General features: G+C 38.6%; 1 protein-coding gene across 5 annotated transcripts in view; it reads left to right on the plus strand.

Annotated features, from left to right (window-relative positions):
- Positions 1–15927, plus strand: part of LOC133606147 (kinesin-like protein KIF21A) — a 105503-nt gene that overhangs the window by 81222 nt on the left and 8354 nt on the right. For 3 of the 5 annotated variants that reach the window (XM_061959756.1, XM_061959757.1, XM_061959759.1), the window contains 11 exons: positions 3039–3107; positions 3280–3419; positions 3490–3634; positions 3700–3894; positions 3972–4073; positions 6876–7041; positions 7331–7351; positions 7566–7623; positions 10420–10474; positions 10650–10825; positions 10897–11046. In XM_061959756.1, coding sequence (XP_061815740.1) covers positions 3039–3107; positions 3280–3419; positions 3490–3634; positions 3700–3894; positions 3972–4073; positions 6876–7041; positions 7331–7351; positions 7566–7623; positions 10420–10474; positions 10650–10825; positions 10897–11046 — 1277 coding nt within the window. The remainder of the gene's footprint in view (positions 1–3038; positions 3108–3279; positions 3420–3489; positions 3635–3699; positions 3895–3971; positions 4074–6875; positions 7042–7330; positions 7352–7565; positions 7624–10419; positions 10475–10649; positions 10826–10896; positions 11047–15927) is intronic. The other 2 variants (XM_061959758.1, XM_061959760.1) reach the window with 1 other exon arrangement.

Below are 15927 nucleotides of genomic sequence, written 5' to 3' on the forward strand. Positions count from 1 at the left end.
TAATAAAATAAAAAAAACGTTATTATGGTCTTACCTTTATGTAATATATTGGGTTGGAGGCAATAACCAGGCGAGGTGATGAAGTACATCTCTTTACTGTAGACTTCAGAACAGACTCAACACACTTGACGTCAGGTGCGCAACACCACCTAAATCGTTGGCCAACCAAAAAGTAACCACAGTACGCTATAGCCAACATTCACCAGGAGATGGCAACAGACAAACATAGATCACTCTACTACATTCCTCCCCTTTTAGAAATGTAGAAGTAAGTTACTCAAAAGAAATAAACAACCCAACCAAAAAATGCAGCAGCTCAATAAGAAGCCAAAAAGTGCAAAAACAATAATGTTCGTGTTGGAGGAGTTGTGAATGAATGAAATATGAAATCCGTGCTGCAATCTGCAGGTGTACCTAATGTTGTGGCCCTGCAGTCATTCACAACTCCTCCAACACAAACATTATTGTTTTTGCACTTTTTGGCTTCTTATTAAATAACTTTTTTAAATAGATTCAATCTTGCACGTGGAACGTTTAAGTGTGGGCTTTAGGTGATATAACACTCCCGTGCATTCTACGGCGGGAGTGCATTCTCTACCACCAGGAGGCGGGATTACTGCGAGCCTCAGCCAGTGCGTCATCGCAGCAGTTTTATGATCGCTCAGCACAAGAAATACGTTACACACATACAGTTGTTGACAAAATACACTGTACATTATATACCTCAGCTAACTAAACTATGGAAATGTATAATATACAGTAGTTCATATAGCAATACGGTCTCACTGCACAGCAGGCCAGCAGTTAGCCGAGTCCGCAATCCATGGTGAGGCACAACGCAGTGACGTGCCTCAACTGGCTGCTGATCACCGCACCGTCTCTTCTCAGTATTTGAACGGCAAATGTGAAAATTCAGCGATTTTGAATAAAAATAATCTAAAACTGGTGAAGTTAAATGGAAAATAACTTTATAGTATAATCACTGAATACATTTAACAATTTAATTTTGTTTCTTTTTACATTTTTTTTCTTTCCATGATGCCTCACCTGCCTCTAGTGACCGCACGTCACTGGCGAAGTTGGTAGAGTGGCCGTGCCAGCAATCGGAGGGTTGCTGGTTACTGGGGTTCAATCCCCACCTTCTACCATCCTAGTCACGTCCGTTGTGTCCTTGGGCAAGACACTTCACCCCTTGCTCCTGATGGCTGCTGGTTAGCGCCTTGCATGGCAGTTCCCTCCATCAGTGTGTGAATGGGTAAATGTGGAAATACTGTCAAAGCGCTTTGAGTACCTTGAAGGTAGAAAAGCACTATACAAGTATAACCCATTTATCATTATTTATTTATTATATATATATGTGTGTGTGTGTGTGTGTGTGTGTGTGTGTGTGTGTGTGTGTGTGTGTGTGTGTGTGTGTGTGTGTGTGTGTGTGTGTGTATGTGTGTGTGTATGTATGTATATATATATATATATATATATATATATGTATGTGTGGGAAAAAAAATCACAAGACTATTTCATCTCTACAGGCCTGTTTCATGAGGGGGGGTACCCTCAATCGTCAGGAGATTTTAATGGGAGCATTCGCATACCATGGTTTATATAGGGCACAGAGTGGGTGGGTACAGGCTGGCCTAGGGGCGTGGTGATTGGCTCATGTGTTACCTAGGAGGTGTTTCCGTCTATGGCGGCATGCTGTGACAATTTCGCTGCGCTTGTTGAGGGATGACAGGTCTGGACGGTAAATAATAAACAGTTTCTCTTTCAAGCATAGGTTGCATCTTTTATTACCACTATTGTAAGGTGTGCTGGATGCAAGAATTTGCCATGTTATTGAATATTCAACATTATTGTCTTTGAGGTCCCAAATGTGTTTGCTGAGTTCTGTGGTATTTCGCAGGTTTTTGTTCCTGAAAGAAGCCTTGTGATTGTTCCATCTGGTTTTGAATTCTCCCTCGGTTAATCCTACATATGTGTCGGATGTGTTAATGTCCTTGCGTATTACCTTAGATTGGTAGACAACTGATGTTTGTAAGCACCCCCCGTTGAGGGGGCAATCGGGTTTCTTTCGACAATTACATCCTTTGTTGGTTTTGGAGTCCCTCTGTCTGAGGGCCGACGGCTCATTTGCAATTGTTTTGTTGTGGTTTGAGATGATTTGTCGTATATTGTTCATGCAGCTGTAGCTCAATTTAATGTTGTTCTTGTTGAATACTTTTCTTAGGATGTTGTCTTTGGGAAAGTGTTTGTCAATCAGATTGAGGAATTTGTGTCCAATGTTCGTTGAGACGTTTTTGCTGTATGGGGGGTTGTACCAGATGATGTCGTTCCGTTTTCTGTTCTTTTTTGGCTGGTTTCCTGGCGTGGGTTCATAGGTGAGGGTGAAATTGTATCCGCTTTCATCAAGGGCTTTTTGGTACGGGGGGGTTGCTTGGTCAAATTCAGCTTTGCTAGATGACAGCATCGATAGCCTTTTATTGATTCCGGTAGGTATTCTTTTCGTGGTGGTGGGTGGGTGGTTGCTGTCATGGTGCACGTATTGGAGTGTTGTGTTGGGTTTCGTGAATGGTTGGTAGCTGTTATTTCTCAGGTTGAAAGTGACGTCAAGGAAGTTGACGGTTTGCTTGTTGGCTTCAATCGTGATCCGTAGGCCGTTCTCTTTGAAAATTTGGCATATGCGCTTCTTGGTATTCTCGCTGCTCCTTGGCGAGGCGCGACACACTGCCAGTCCGTCATCACGGTAAATACCAAGGTTCAGATTGAGGCTAGCGAGCACATATATATATATATATATATATATATGTGTACGTGTGTGTGTGTGTGTGTGTGTGTGTGTGTGTATATATATATATATATATATATATATATATATATATATATATATATATATGTGTGTGTGTGTGTATGTATACTGTATGTATGTGTTTGTATTAAATCCAATATTACCAGCCCAAAAATTGTTAGAAAAAACAATACATTTTTGTATTAGGTTTATGACCTTTCTGATGCCTAATTGATGTTGATTTTGTTCCAAATAGCATCAACTGAAACAGCTTGAGGGCCAGAGGAGACAACAGGAGTTAATCTTACGCAGAAAGAACGAAGAGGTGAGATCACAATTGTGACTCGGCGTACCGAATTTTCTATTGAATTATTATTTATTTAAATTTTATTTTTTTATATATACATTTTATTGTTTTTAATGTTTATTTAGTTTTAAGTTTATTTTATTATCACTTTATTTGATTTCCCTTTATTTTGTCTGTACTTGCTGGACAGGTGACCGCTCTGAGGAGGCAGGTGAGGCCAGTGTCGGGCAAGGCGACCAGGAAAGCCCCCTTATCTGAAACCCTTCCAGAACCTTCTAATAGGAGCGCTCCGGGAAGGCCACATTCCTCCGCAACGTTTAATGGCACCAGGTACCAAAATCACAATCCTGTGTGGTGTATTATTTTCAAATTGTTTGAACAAAGTCGTCTCGTCCTTCAGGGGTTTTTCAATGCGAAAAGGAAGTACCTACCTCACCCGCGCAGCCAAGGCCAAATGGCAGTCATTGGAGAGACGCGTCAGTGACATCATCATGCAGAGGATGACCATCTCCAACATGGAGACGGATATGAATCGTCTCCTAAAGGTGAGACTCGTGGCGAAAATAAAAAAGCGAAACGAGAAGCTCACTTCTCACCAACGACACGCCAGCAAAGGGAGGAGCTTACCAAGCGGAGGGAACGAGTATCTAGGAAGAGGACCAAGGTGGTGGCCGAGGGGTCGGACGCAGAGCGCTCGCTGGCCTCCTGGAACGAGGAGCTGGAGTCTTTGAGCGCCAACATCGACTACATCAACGACAGCATCGCCGACTGCCAGGCCAACATCATGCAGATGGAGGAGGCCAAGGTGACATGAAGAAGATTCTTATTGGATGCAAATATGTTCTCTTCATGCGCTTTTATTTCATTTGACGTGACTGACAGGAGGAAGGAGACACAGTGGACGTGACAGCAGCCATCAGCTCCTGTAATGTCTCAGAGGCACGCTTCCTTTTGGACCATTTCATGACCATGGCCATCAATAAGGTAAATTATGCTGCCTTCACTGACTTGATTTTACTCGGTTTTTACCACATTTACTATGCTGCTAAATTTAATTTGGACCATTTCATGACCATGGCCATCAATAAGGTAAATTATGCTGCCTTCACTGACTTGATTTTACTCGGTTTTTACCACATTTACTATGCTGCTAAATTTAATTTGGACCATTTCATGACCATGGCCATCAATAAGGTAAATTATGCAGCCTTCACTGACTTGATTTTACTCGGTTTTTACCACATTTACTGTGCTGCTTAATTTAATAGTGAGTTAGGTCTGTAACTGGCAAGGAACCCCTTGGAAAATGCATCCTGCATACTTCCCGACATTATTAATAATAAAACTACGATAAAAGGAAGTGAAAATCTGTGAATTAAGAAAAAATTATGATAGAAAGTTAAAAAATATGATTTAGAAATATAAGATCAAACTTAAGCAGTGTGAAATAATGAATACTAATAATAAATCAATGGTCATTTTTAGATAAAAAATGTGTTTTTAAAAAAAGGTTTTATGAAAATCTTTAGGAATTACAAATTATACTATTTTTTATAACAAAAATATTAAATACAATCCTAATCATACAATTTGTTCAGCATTTTTAGATAATTGTATTTTTAACAAAAGACGATAAAAAATAATAAAATATAAATATTATTTAAAACATTATAAAACAATAGAAATGTGGAAAAAAATATAACATGCAATTGTAATGAATTGATGATTAATTTTAAAACAATAGAAATGTGAACTAATAAAATTATAATAATGTTTAAGTGGAATTTTTAGATAAGTAATTTTTTAATGAAAGAAAATAAACAATAGTGTGCAATTTAAATTTATAATGGAAATATAAATACAATTTTAAAAACAATAGTATTGTACAAATATAAACAATATTATGAAATATAATTGTGATGAATTGGAATTGAAATGAAAAGTATGTTTTAAAACGAACAAAAAACATGGATAAATGTAATTTATGAATTCAAACAGCAATATTAAATAATACAATACAACATAATTAGCCTTTGTTTTGATAAAAAATACTTTAACAAAGGGGAAAAAATAAAAACTGAAATCTGAAATATATATGCGTGTACAAAATACAAATAGAAAACAATAACTAATAGTATCTTAAAACATAATGGCCGTTTTTAGATCAGAAATATGTTTTAAAAAGAAAATTAAGGTTGAATAAAGTATAAATAATATGAATTTTAAATATATTGATAGACAAATAAATCAAATAATCAAATTAAAAATAAAACAATAGCAATACCAAAAAATATAATACAATGAAACATATTGTAGTTAAAGCTTTTTGATCACAAATACATCTTTTAAAAATATTTTGGAAATTTTGATTTTACTAGGAAAACAAATAATATAAATGTTTTTGGATGATTCAAATCAAAATAACAGAAAACTAATTCATTCATTTTAATTTATAATATTTTTAAATTAACTTACAAATGCAGCTGAGATAGGCTCCAGCACCCCCCGCGATCCCAAAAGGGACAAGCGGTAGAAAATGGATGGATGGATGGATGAATACAAAGTCCATACTCATGGTTTAAATGATTAGATGGATACATTTTTATTGAAATGTGTCTTTGAGAGGCATGAAAATGGGGAAAAATAGGAACACAGGGCTCGCAGGAAACTATTTCCTGCAGTGATAACCTTTACGGCAGAGGTGGGACCAAGTCATTGTTTTGCAAGTCACAAGTAAGTCTCAAGTCTTTGCCCTCAAGTCCGAGTCAAGTCCCGAGTCAAGACAGGCAAGCCCCGAGTCAAGTCCAAAGTCAAGACTGGAAAGTCTCAAGTCAAGTCCTAAGTCCTGAGGTAAACAACCAACAGTATGTCAGAAAGCTAGCTAAAACGGTACACATATTCATAATATAGTATACATTTTAACTGACCTTTATTTTACTATTTTTGTCTTTTTTTAGGTGGCTAAAATACGCGGTGCTGCTGACCGCCGTCTAACGTTACGTGTGATATATTGACTAACGTAACCCTGCTTAAAAAAAATCACTGAACAAAAAGTATGAATAAGGTAGTGAATTGCAACAGATTCCCGTGTTTGCAATAACGTTATAACGTTAGCAGTGAGTTTACAGCCTCACTGATTTAACTACACAGCAAATAAAAGTCACGTTACTTAGCCAATAAACGTTATCTTACATTCAAAACTTACCGTTCTTTGTGCAACTTCAAATGCCGGACGAAGTTGGAAGTTGTTGCCTCTCCATCAGTAATTTTCGAACCGCATGTGTTGCATACTGCAAACCGTTTTGTGTTGACCACCTCGTAATTTTTATACCCAAACAAAATTATTTTAGGTATCATTTTTTGTTCACTGGCGTGTGGTTTGGACATGTCTTCTTCGTTGGTTGTCCTGCAATTTGATTGGATGAATGCTGTGTGATGAAAACAAAGTAGATCTAATTTGATTGGCTGTTGTACTGAGACCACACCAGCTGACACACGCAACGCTGATAGACAAGTACACAATGAAAAATACGGAGCGCTCCCGAATAACTTTTTCATCTTTGGGTTTTGGGGAAAGTAGCAAGTCATGTCAAGTCATGTCAATTCAAAAGGCTCAAGTCCAAGTGAAGTCACAAGTCATTGATGTTAAAGTCGAAGTCGAGTTGCAAGTCTTTTTACATTTTGTCAAGTCGAGTCTAAAGTCATCAAATTCATGACTCGAGTCTGACTCGAGTCCAAGTCATGTGACTCGAGTCCACACCTCTGCTTTACGGTGTCAATCTGCAGGGTCTGCAGGCGGCCCAGAAAGATTCCCAGCTGAAGGTGATGGAGGGCCGGCTGAAGCAGACGGAGATCAACAGCGCCACCCAGAACCAGCTGCTGTTCCACATGCTGAAGGAGAAAGCCGAGATCAACCCGGAGCTGGACGCCCTGCTGGGCAGCGCCCTGCAAGGTCGGTAACAGCTGACATTACACCATGACAAACGTTTTAATCATCATTTATACGGTTGCATTTGATTTTACACGCAACATTTGTTTAGGTAACCATACTACTTATGGCCACAAGGGGGCATATTTCATGGGGCGAGTAAACTGTCATGAATGGACTCACCCATTAAAAGACCTAAAATGTCTATGTTCACACTCTTTCCAGCCTGTAGGATTAAATGCAACCCATTTTCATTTTGGGGTTTGAATTTGATTTCTGTTTGTTTTCTCTGGTGTATTTGGGTGAACCCAAGTGTTAGGTTACCTGTTGCCAGGTGAGTAAGAGATGCATCAAATGTAGCTATTGTGTGTCCGACCCTTATTAAGACTAACCCAGTGGCCACAACTGTATTGTGTAATATTGTGTTTAGTTCCCTCTGTGTCTCCTTCTGTTTTGGTTTTGTTTTACATGAAATTGCAGTAACGTGTGATGTCACTTTAAGAACACAGATTGATGATTATATTGCGTATTTTACACCCTCACTGTAGAAAATGGAGATGAAAGCAGCAGCGATGAGTCCACCCACAGCCCAGCTGCAGAGGGCAGGTACAAAATAACACAACAAAAACTACAGAACATCTTACATTATTTAGGACTGCACTTTATTTAGTTACAGAAATAATTACAGAAGTACAACTTTTGATTGGTTGAATACACGAAACTGAGGTATTTTATATGACATGACATATGATTTTTCACATGAGCTTGAGAATTTAGTATCAAAGCCTACAAAAAGTGAATCACTGATTCTAATAACTATTGTTAATAAATAAAATATTTTATAACTATTATATTTAAATATATATATCTGTTTCAATAAGTGATATATATATATATATATATATATATATATATATATATATATATATATATTTATAGCTGAAGAACAAATCACCTATTGAGATATATATATATATATAATGTGTGTGTACGTATATATGTGTATTTGTGTATATATGGATGTATTTGTATGTATGTATACCCATATGTATATATGTATGTATAAATACTGTGTATATGTGTTTATATATATATATATATACAGGTAAAAGCCAGTAAATTAGAATATTTTGAAAAACTTGATTTATTTCAGTAATTGCATTCAAAAGGTGTAACTTGTACATTATATTTATTCATTGCACACAGACTGATGCATTCAAATGTTTATTTCATTTAATTTTGATGATTTGAAGTGGCAACAAATGAAAATCCAAAATTCCGTGTGTCACAAAATTAGAATATTACTTAAGGCTAATACAAAAAAGGGATTTTTAGAAATGTTGGCCAACTGAAAAGTATGAAAATGAAAAATATGAGCATGTACAATACTCAATACTTGGTTGGAGCTCCTTTTGCCTCAATTACTGCGTTAATGCGGCGTGGCATGGAGTCGATGAGTTTCTGGCACTGCTCAGGTGTTATGAGAGCCCAGGTTGCTCTGATAGTGACCTTCAACTCTTCTGCGTTTTTGGGTCTGGCATTCTGCATCTTCCTTTTCACAATACCCAACAGATTTTCTATGGGGCTAAGGTCAGGGGAGTTGGCGGGCCAATTTAGAACAGAAATACCATGGTCCGTAAACCAGGCACGGGTAGATTTTGCGCTGTGTGCAGGCGCCAAGTCCTGTTGGAACTTGAAATCTCCATCTCCATAGAGCAGGTCAGCAGCAGGAAGCATGAAGTGCTCTAAAACTTGCTGGTAGACGGCTGCGTTGACCCTGGATCTCAGGAAACAGAGTGGACCGACACCAGCAGATGACATGGCACCCCAAACCATCACCCAACCATGCAAATTTTGCATTTCCTTTGGAAATCGAGGTCCCAGAGTCTGGAGGAAGACAGGAGAGGCACAGGATCCACGTTGCCTGAAGTCTAGTGTAAAGTTTCCACCATCAGTGATGGTTTGGGGTGCCATGTCATCTGCTGGTGTCGGTCCACTCTGTTTCCTGAGATCCAGGGTCAACGCAGCCGTCTACCAGCAAGTTTTAGAGCACTTCATGCTTCCTGCTGCTGACCTGCTCTATGGAGATGGAGATTTCAAGTTCCAACAGGACTTGGCGCCTGCACACAGCGCAAAATCTACCCGTGCCTGGTTTACGGACCACGGTATTTCTGTTCTAAATTGGCCCGCCAACTCCCCTGACCTTAGCCCCATAGAAAATCTGTGGGGTATTGTGAAAAGGAAGATGCAGAATGCCAGACCCAAAAACGCAGAAGAGTTGAAGGCCACTATCAGAGCAACCTGGGCTCTCATAACACCTGAGCAGTGCCAGAAACTCATCGACTCCATGCCACGCCGCATTAACGCAGTAATTGAGGCAAAAGGAGCTCCAACCAAGTATTGAGTATTGTACATGCTCATATTTTTCATTTTCATACTTTTCAGTTGGCCAACATTTCTAAAAATCCCTTTTTTGTATTAGCCTTAAGTAATATTCTAATTTTGTGACACACGGAATTTTGGAAATTTCATTTGTTGCCACTTCAAATCATCAAAATTAAATGAAATAAACATTTGAATGCATCAGTCTGTGTGCAATGAATAAATATAATGTACAAGTTACACCTTTTAAATGCAATTACTGAAATAAATCAAGTTTTTCAAAATATTCTAATTTACTGGCTTTTACCTGTGTGTATATATATATATATATAGCTGAAGAACAAATCACCTATTGATATATATATATATATATATATATATATATATATATATATATATATATATATATATATATATATATTGACATATATATATATATATATATAATGTGTGTGTGTGTGTACGTATATTTGTGTATTTGTGTATATATGGATGTATTTGTATGTATGTATACCCATATGTATATATGTATGTATAAATACTGTGTATGTGTTTATATATATATATATATATATATATATATATATATATATATATATATATATATATATACTGTGTATAAATGTATATATGTATGTGTATAGATGTACACACACATATATATTTATTTATTTTTAAATTAAATAATAAATAAAATTAATCAAAATAATTTCAACTTTTATTCATGCAAGCCAAAATAAAATCAGTTAATAAATAATATGAATAAAACCACTTGACTAATTAAAAACAATTGATGGGAAATTAGATAAAATTATGCATTTTTATCGCAAAATCCCACAAAATTCTTCTGAACGCATATCCAAACAATAATATCCATGTATTCGTTAAACCGACCATTTTAATTAAAAGGAAAATGTAGCCAATTTGTCAAACAAAATCTATACATATTTAATCGCACTACTATTTATATTTATTAATTATAAATATATTTTTATCCAAGCTTTTGTTGCATTGTTTCAGCACACTGGCATCAGATCTGATGAAGTTATGTGGCGACTCCAGGCCAAGAAGTAAGGTACTGTACTATGCGTTGTTATTTTACCTTTAATGTAAAGGATATTTTGGTTTGGAATAATAAACACATTAGAATAAATACATGAAATCAATTAATTAATTACAATTAAATTATTATAATATATATATATATATATATATATATAATTTAAATGATTACTGTTCTTTACTTTCAGGCTCGCAGGAGGACCACGACCCAGATGGAGCTGCTTTACGCCAGCGCTGGGGATCCATCCTGCGACTCCCCCACAGGAGACTTCTCTGGCCCTTTGCTTCCTGTCATCGAGCACCAGGACGGAACTCCTGACCGTGAACAAACCGTCTCCCCGTCTCTGACACGTCCAGGTGGCATGTAAGTTACTGGCAACGTCTTTAAAAACATAATATAAAATACAAAAAAAACAAACTCCTTTTGATTTGTAGTTTCAGAACCAGGTCACCAACAAGCCTCGCTGAGAGGAAGCAGCTCGAGCGCTCGCCTCTCAGCCGCAGGAAACTGCAGGAAAAAGGGCCAACAGCCAATCTGGTCTGCACGGGGGATGGAAGAAGTAAAGGAAGTGACCACAAAACACTGTAAGAAGTACAATGCAGCAGCACTACATAAATACAACTACAACACTACACAATTACAACTACAGCACAACACAACTATCAATCAATGTTTATTTATATAGCCCTAAATCACAAGTGTCTCAAAGGGCTGCACAAGCCACAACGACATCCTCGGTATAGCCCACATAAGGGCAAGGAAAAACTCACCCCAGTGGGACGTCGATGTGAATGACTATGAGAAACCTTGGAGAGGACCGCATATGTGGGTAACCCCCCCCCTCTAGGGAGACCGAATGCAATGGATGTCGAGTGGGTCTAACATAATATTGTGAGAGTCCAGTCCATAGTGGATCCAACATAACAGTAAGAGTCCAGTCCACAGTGGGGTCAGCAGGAAACCATCCCGAGCGGAGACATGTTCCCAACCGATATACAGGCGAGCGGTCCACCCCGGGTCCCGACCCCGGACAGCCAGCCCCCCATCCATGGCCACCGGATCTGTGTGTCTTCCCCTCCACAAGGGATAGGGGGGAGCAGAGGAGAAAAGAAAAGAAACGGCAGATCAACTGGTCTAAAAAAGGGGGGCTATTCAAAGGCTAGAGTATACAAATGAGTTTTGAGATGGGACTTAAATGTTTCTACTGAGGTAGCATCTCTAACTGTTACCGGGAGGGCATTCCATAGTGCTGGAGCCCGAATAGAAAACGCTCTACAGCCCGCAGACTTTTTTTGGGCTTTGGGAATCACTAATAAGCCGGAGTTCTTTGAACGCAGATTTCTTGCCGGGACATATGGTACAATACAATCGGTAAGATAGGCTGGAGCTAGACCGTGTAGTATTTTATTCGTAAGTAGTAAAACCTTAAAGTCGCATCTTAAGTGCACAGGAAGCCAGTGCAGGTGAGCCAGTATAGGCGTAATATGATCAAACTTTCTTGTTCTTGTCAAAAGTCTAGCAGCCGCATTTTGTACCAACTGTAATTTTTTAATGCTAGACATAGGGAGCCCCGAAAATAATACGTTACAGTAATCGAGACGAGACGTAACGAACGCATGAATAATGATCTCAGCGTCGCTAGTGGACAAAATGGAACGAATTTTAGCGATATTACGGAGATGAAAGAAGGCCGTTTTAGTAACACTCTTAATGTGTGACTCAAAGGAGAGAGTTGGGTGGAAGATAATACCCAGATTCTTTACTGAGTCGCTTTGTGTAATTGTTTGGTTGTCAAATGTTAAGGTGGTATTATCAAATAAATGTCGGTGTTTAGCAGGACCGATAATCAGCATTTCCGTTTTCTTGGCGTTGAGTTGCAAGAAGTTAGCGGACATCCATTGTTTAATTTCATTAAGACACGCCTCCAGCTGACTACAATCCGGCGTGTTGGTCAGCTTTAGGGGCATGTAGAGTTGGCTGTCATCAGCATAACAATGAAAGCTAACACCGTATTTGCGTATGATGTCGCCTAGCGGCAGCATGTAAATACTAAAGAGTGCAGGGCCAAGAACCGAACCTTGGGGGACTCCGCACGTTACCTTAACATAGTCCGAGGTCACATTGTTATGGGAGACGCACTGCATCCTGTCAGTAAGATAAGAGTTAAACCACGACAAGGCTAAGTCTGACATACCAATACGTGTTTTGATACGCTCTAATAAAATATTATGATCGACGGTATCGAAAGCAGCGCTAAGATCAAGAAGCAGCAACATAGATGACGCATCAGAATCCATCGTTAGCAGTAGATCATTAGTCATTTTTGCGAGGGCTGTCTCCGTAGAGTGATTTGCCCTGAAACCGGATTGAAAAGGTTCACAGAGATTGTTAGACATTAAGTGTTCATTTAGCTGCTGTGCGACAATTTTTTCGAGGATTTTCGAGATAAACGGAAGGTGGGACACCGGCCGGTAGTTTACCATGAGGTCAGGATCGAGGTTAGGTCTTTTGAGCAAAGGATGAATAACCGCTTTTTTGAATGCTAGTGGAACAGTGCCAGAGGAAAGTGATAAGTTTATAATATTTAGCACTGATGGACCTAATAATACAAAAAGCTCCTTAATAAGTTTCCCAGGAAATGGGTCAAGTAAACTATGGCACTTTATAATTACAACTATAGCACTACACAAATACAACTTCGGCACTACACAAGTACAATTACAGCACTGCAATTGTTTGACCTTATTTGAGCCTCCCGTAGTTTTATTGTCTTATTTCTCTCGGGAAACATCATGTGGATAACCCATCATAAGTGTTGTCATGGCAACATATTACGTGTAAAATGGAGGTTTCTATATGTATTTTTGTCCAGAACTGAGCATTCTCCTGTATTTGAAACTCATAGGTATTATTTTTATTTTATTTTTTCATTTCCCATACAAGATACAATGAGGTATGGGTACTTTTTTTACATTCGAACTGATGGGGTACCAATTCCTGGTTTCTGGGAATTGATACCAGTAATTTATACGGTACCTATTTTGGGTACTTTTGTGTGGTAATAAATGTTAATTTGTTTAATATTAATATATTTTGTGTATTTAACATTTCAATCAATCAAATTGTATTTGTGTCGTATAAAATATATAAATATTTATATATAAATTTATATAAATATAAAATGTAGCACAAGGTGCTTTACATTTAAAATAATTCCAGGTTCAAACAGTCAGTCAGTCCCCCTCCACACTAACACCCCCATTTCCCTCCACGACACACACACACATACACACAGAATAAAAACCATGTAAAAACATATATTTAACACCGAGCTGATAAAGAAAACTGTGCTGTAGTAGCTATATTGTTTTCTTACACTGAGTCTCACTTGCAAGTATGCATTGATTTCATTTCCTCCAGTCAGTAAATAGTCTTTGCCATGACATAGCATTTTCCCATCTTGTCTTTTGTTGTTCCCTACATACTCTAAATATTGTACTAAATACGCGCCAGCTCTTTGTTACGTGTGTATTAGTTATAGTTTTAATTACCTGGTTTTGCAGTTTTTGTAATAGTGAAGTGAAGTGAATTATATTTATATAGCGCTTTTCTCTAGTGACTCAAAGCGCTTTACATAGTGAAACCCAATATCTAAGTTACATTTAAACCAGTGTGGGTGACACTGGGAGCAGGTGGGTAAAGTGTCTTGCCCAAGGACACAACAGCAGTGACTAGGATGGCGGAAGCGGGAATCGAACCTGCAACCCTCAAGTTGCTGGCACGGCCGCTCTACCAACCGAGTTATACCGCCCCAATGATAAAAAAATATATGTGTGTGTGTGTGTGTGTGTGTGTGTGTATATACGTATGTATATATATATATATGTGTGTGTGTATGTATGTATGTATATATATGTGTATGTATGTATATATATATATATATATATATATATATATATGTGTGTGTGTGTATTAGAGATGCGCGGTTTGCGGGCACAACCGCGGAGTCCGCGGTTGAAAAAAAAAGAAAAAAGATTTTAAATAGATTCAGGCAGGTGGCAACCAATTCGGAAATATACAGGTAAAATCCAGTAAATTAGAATATTTTGAAAAACTTGATTTATTTCAGTAATTGCATTCAAAAGGTGTAACTTGTACATTATATTTATTCATTGCACACAGACTGATGCATTCAAATGTTTATTTCATTTAATTTTGATGATTTGAAGTGGCAACAAATGAAAATCCAAAATTCCGTGTGTCACAAAATTAGAATATTACTTAAGGCTAATACAAAAAAGGGATTTTTAGAAATGTTGGCCAACTGAAAAGTATGAAAATGAAAAATATGAGCATGTACAATACTCAATACTTGGTTGGAGCTCCTTTTGCCTCAATTACTGCGTTAATGCGGCGTGGCATGGAGTCGATGAGTTTCTGGCACTGCTCAGGTGTTATGAGAGCCCAGGTTGCTCTGATAGTGGCCTTCAACTCTTCTGTGTTTTTGGGTCTGGCATTCTGCATCTTCCTTTTCACAATACCCCACAGATTTTCTATGGGGCTAAGGTCAGGGGAGTTGGCGGGCCAATTTAGAACAGAAATACCATGGTCCGTAAACCAGGCACGGGTAGATTTTGCGCTGTGTGCAGGCGCCAAGTCCTGTTGGAACTTGAAATCTCCATCTCCATAGAGCAGGTCAGCAGCAGGAAGCATGAAGTGCTCTAAAACTTGCTGGTAGACGGCTGCGTTGACCCTGGATCTCAGGAAACAGAGTGGACCGACACCAGCAGATGACATGACACCCCAAACCATCACTGATGGTGGAAACTTTACACTAGACTTCAGGCAACGTGGATCCTGTGCCTCTCCTGTCTTCCTCCAGACTCTGGGACCTCGATTTCCAAAGGAAATGCAAAATTTGCATGGTTGGGTGATGGTTTGGGGTGCCATGTCATCTGCTGGTGTCGGTCCACTCTGTTTCCTGAGATCCAGGGTCAACGCAGCCGTCTACCAGCAAGTTTAAGAGCACTTCATGCTTCCTGCTGCTGACCTGCTCTATGGAGATGGAGATTTCAAGTTCCAACAGGACTTGGCGCCTGCACACAGCGCAAAATCTACCCGTGCCTGGTTTACGGACCATGGTATTTCTGTTCTAAATTGGCCCGCCAACTCCCCTGACCTTAGCCCCATAGAAAATCTGTGGGGTATTGTGAAAAGGAAGATGCAGAATGCCAGACCCAAAAACGCAGAAGAGTTGAAGGCCACTATCAGAGCAACCTGGGCTCTCATAACACCTGAGCAGTGCCAGAAACTCATCGACTCCATGCCACGCCGCATTAACGCAGTAATTGAGGCAAAAGGAGCTCCAACCAAGTATTGATTATTGTACATGCTCATATTTTTCATTTTCATACTTTTCAGTTGGCCAACATTTCTAAAAATCCCTTTTTTGTATTAGCCTTAAG

This window comes from Nerophis lumbriciformis, linkage group LG05, assembly GCF_033978685.3.
Source record: "Nerophis lumbriciformis linkage group LG05, RoL_Nlum_v2.1, whole genome shotgun sequence".
In the NCBI taxonomy this organism is placed as follows: Eukaryota; Metazoa; Chordata; class Actinopteri; order Syngnathiformes; family Syngnathidae; genus Nerophis; species Nerophis lumbriciformis.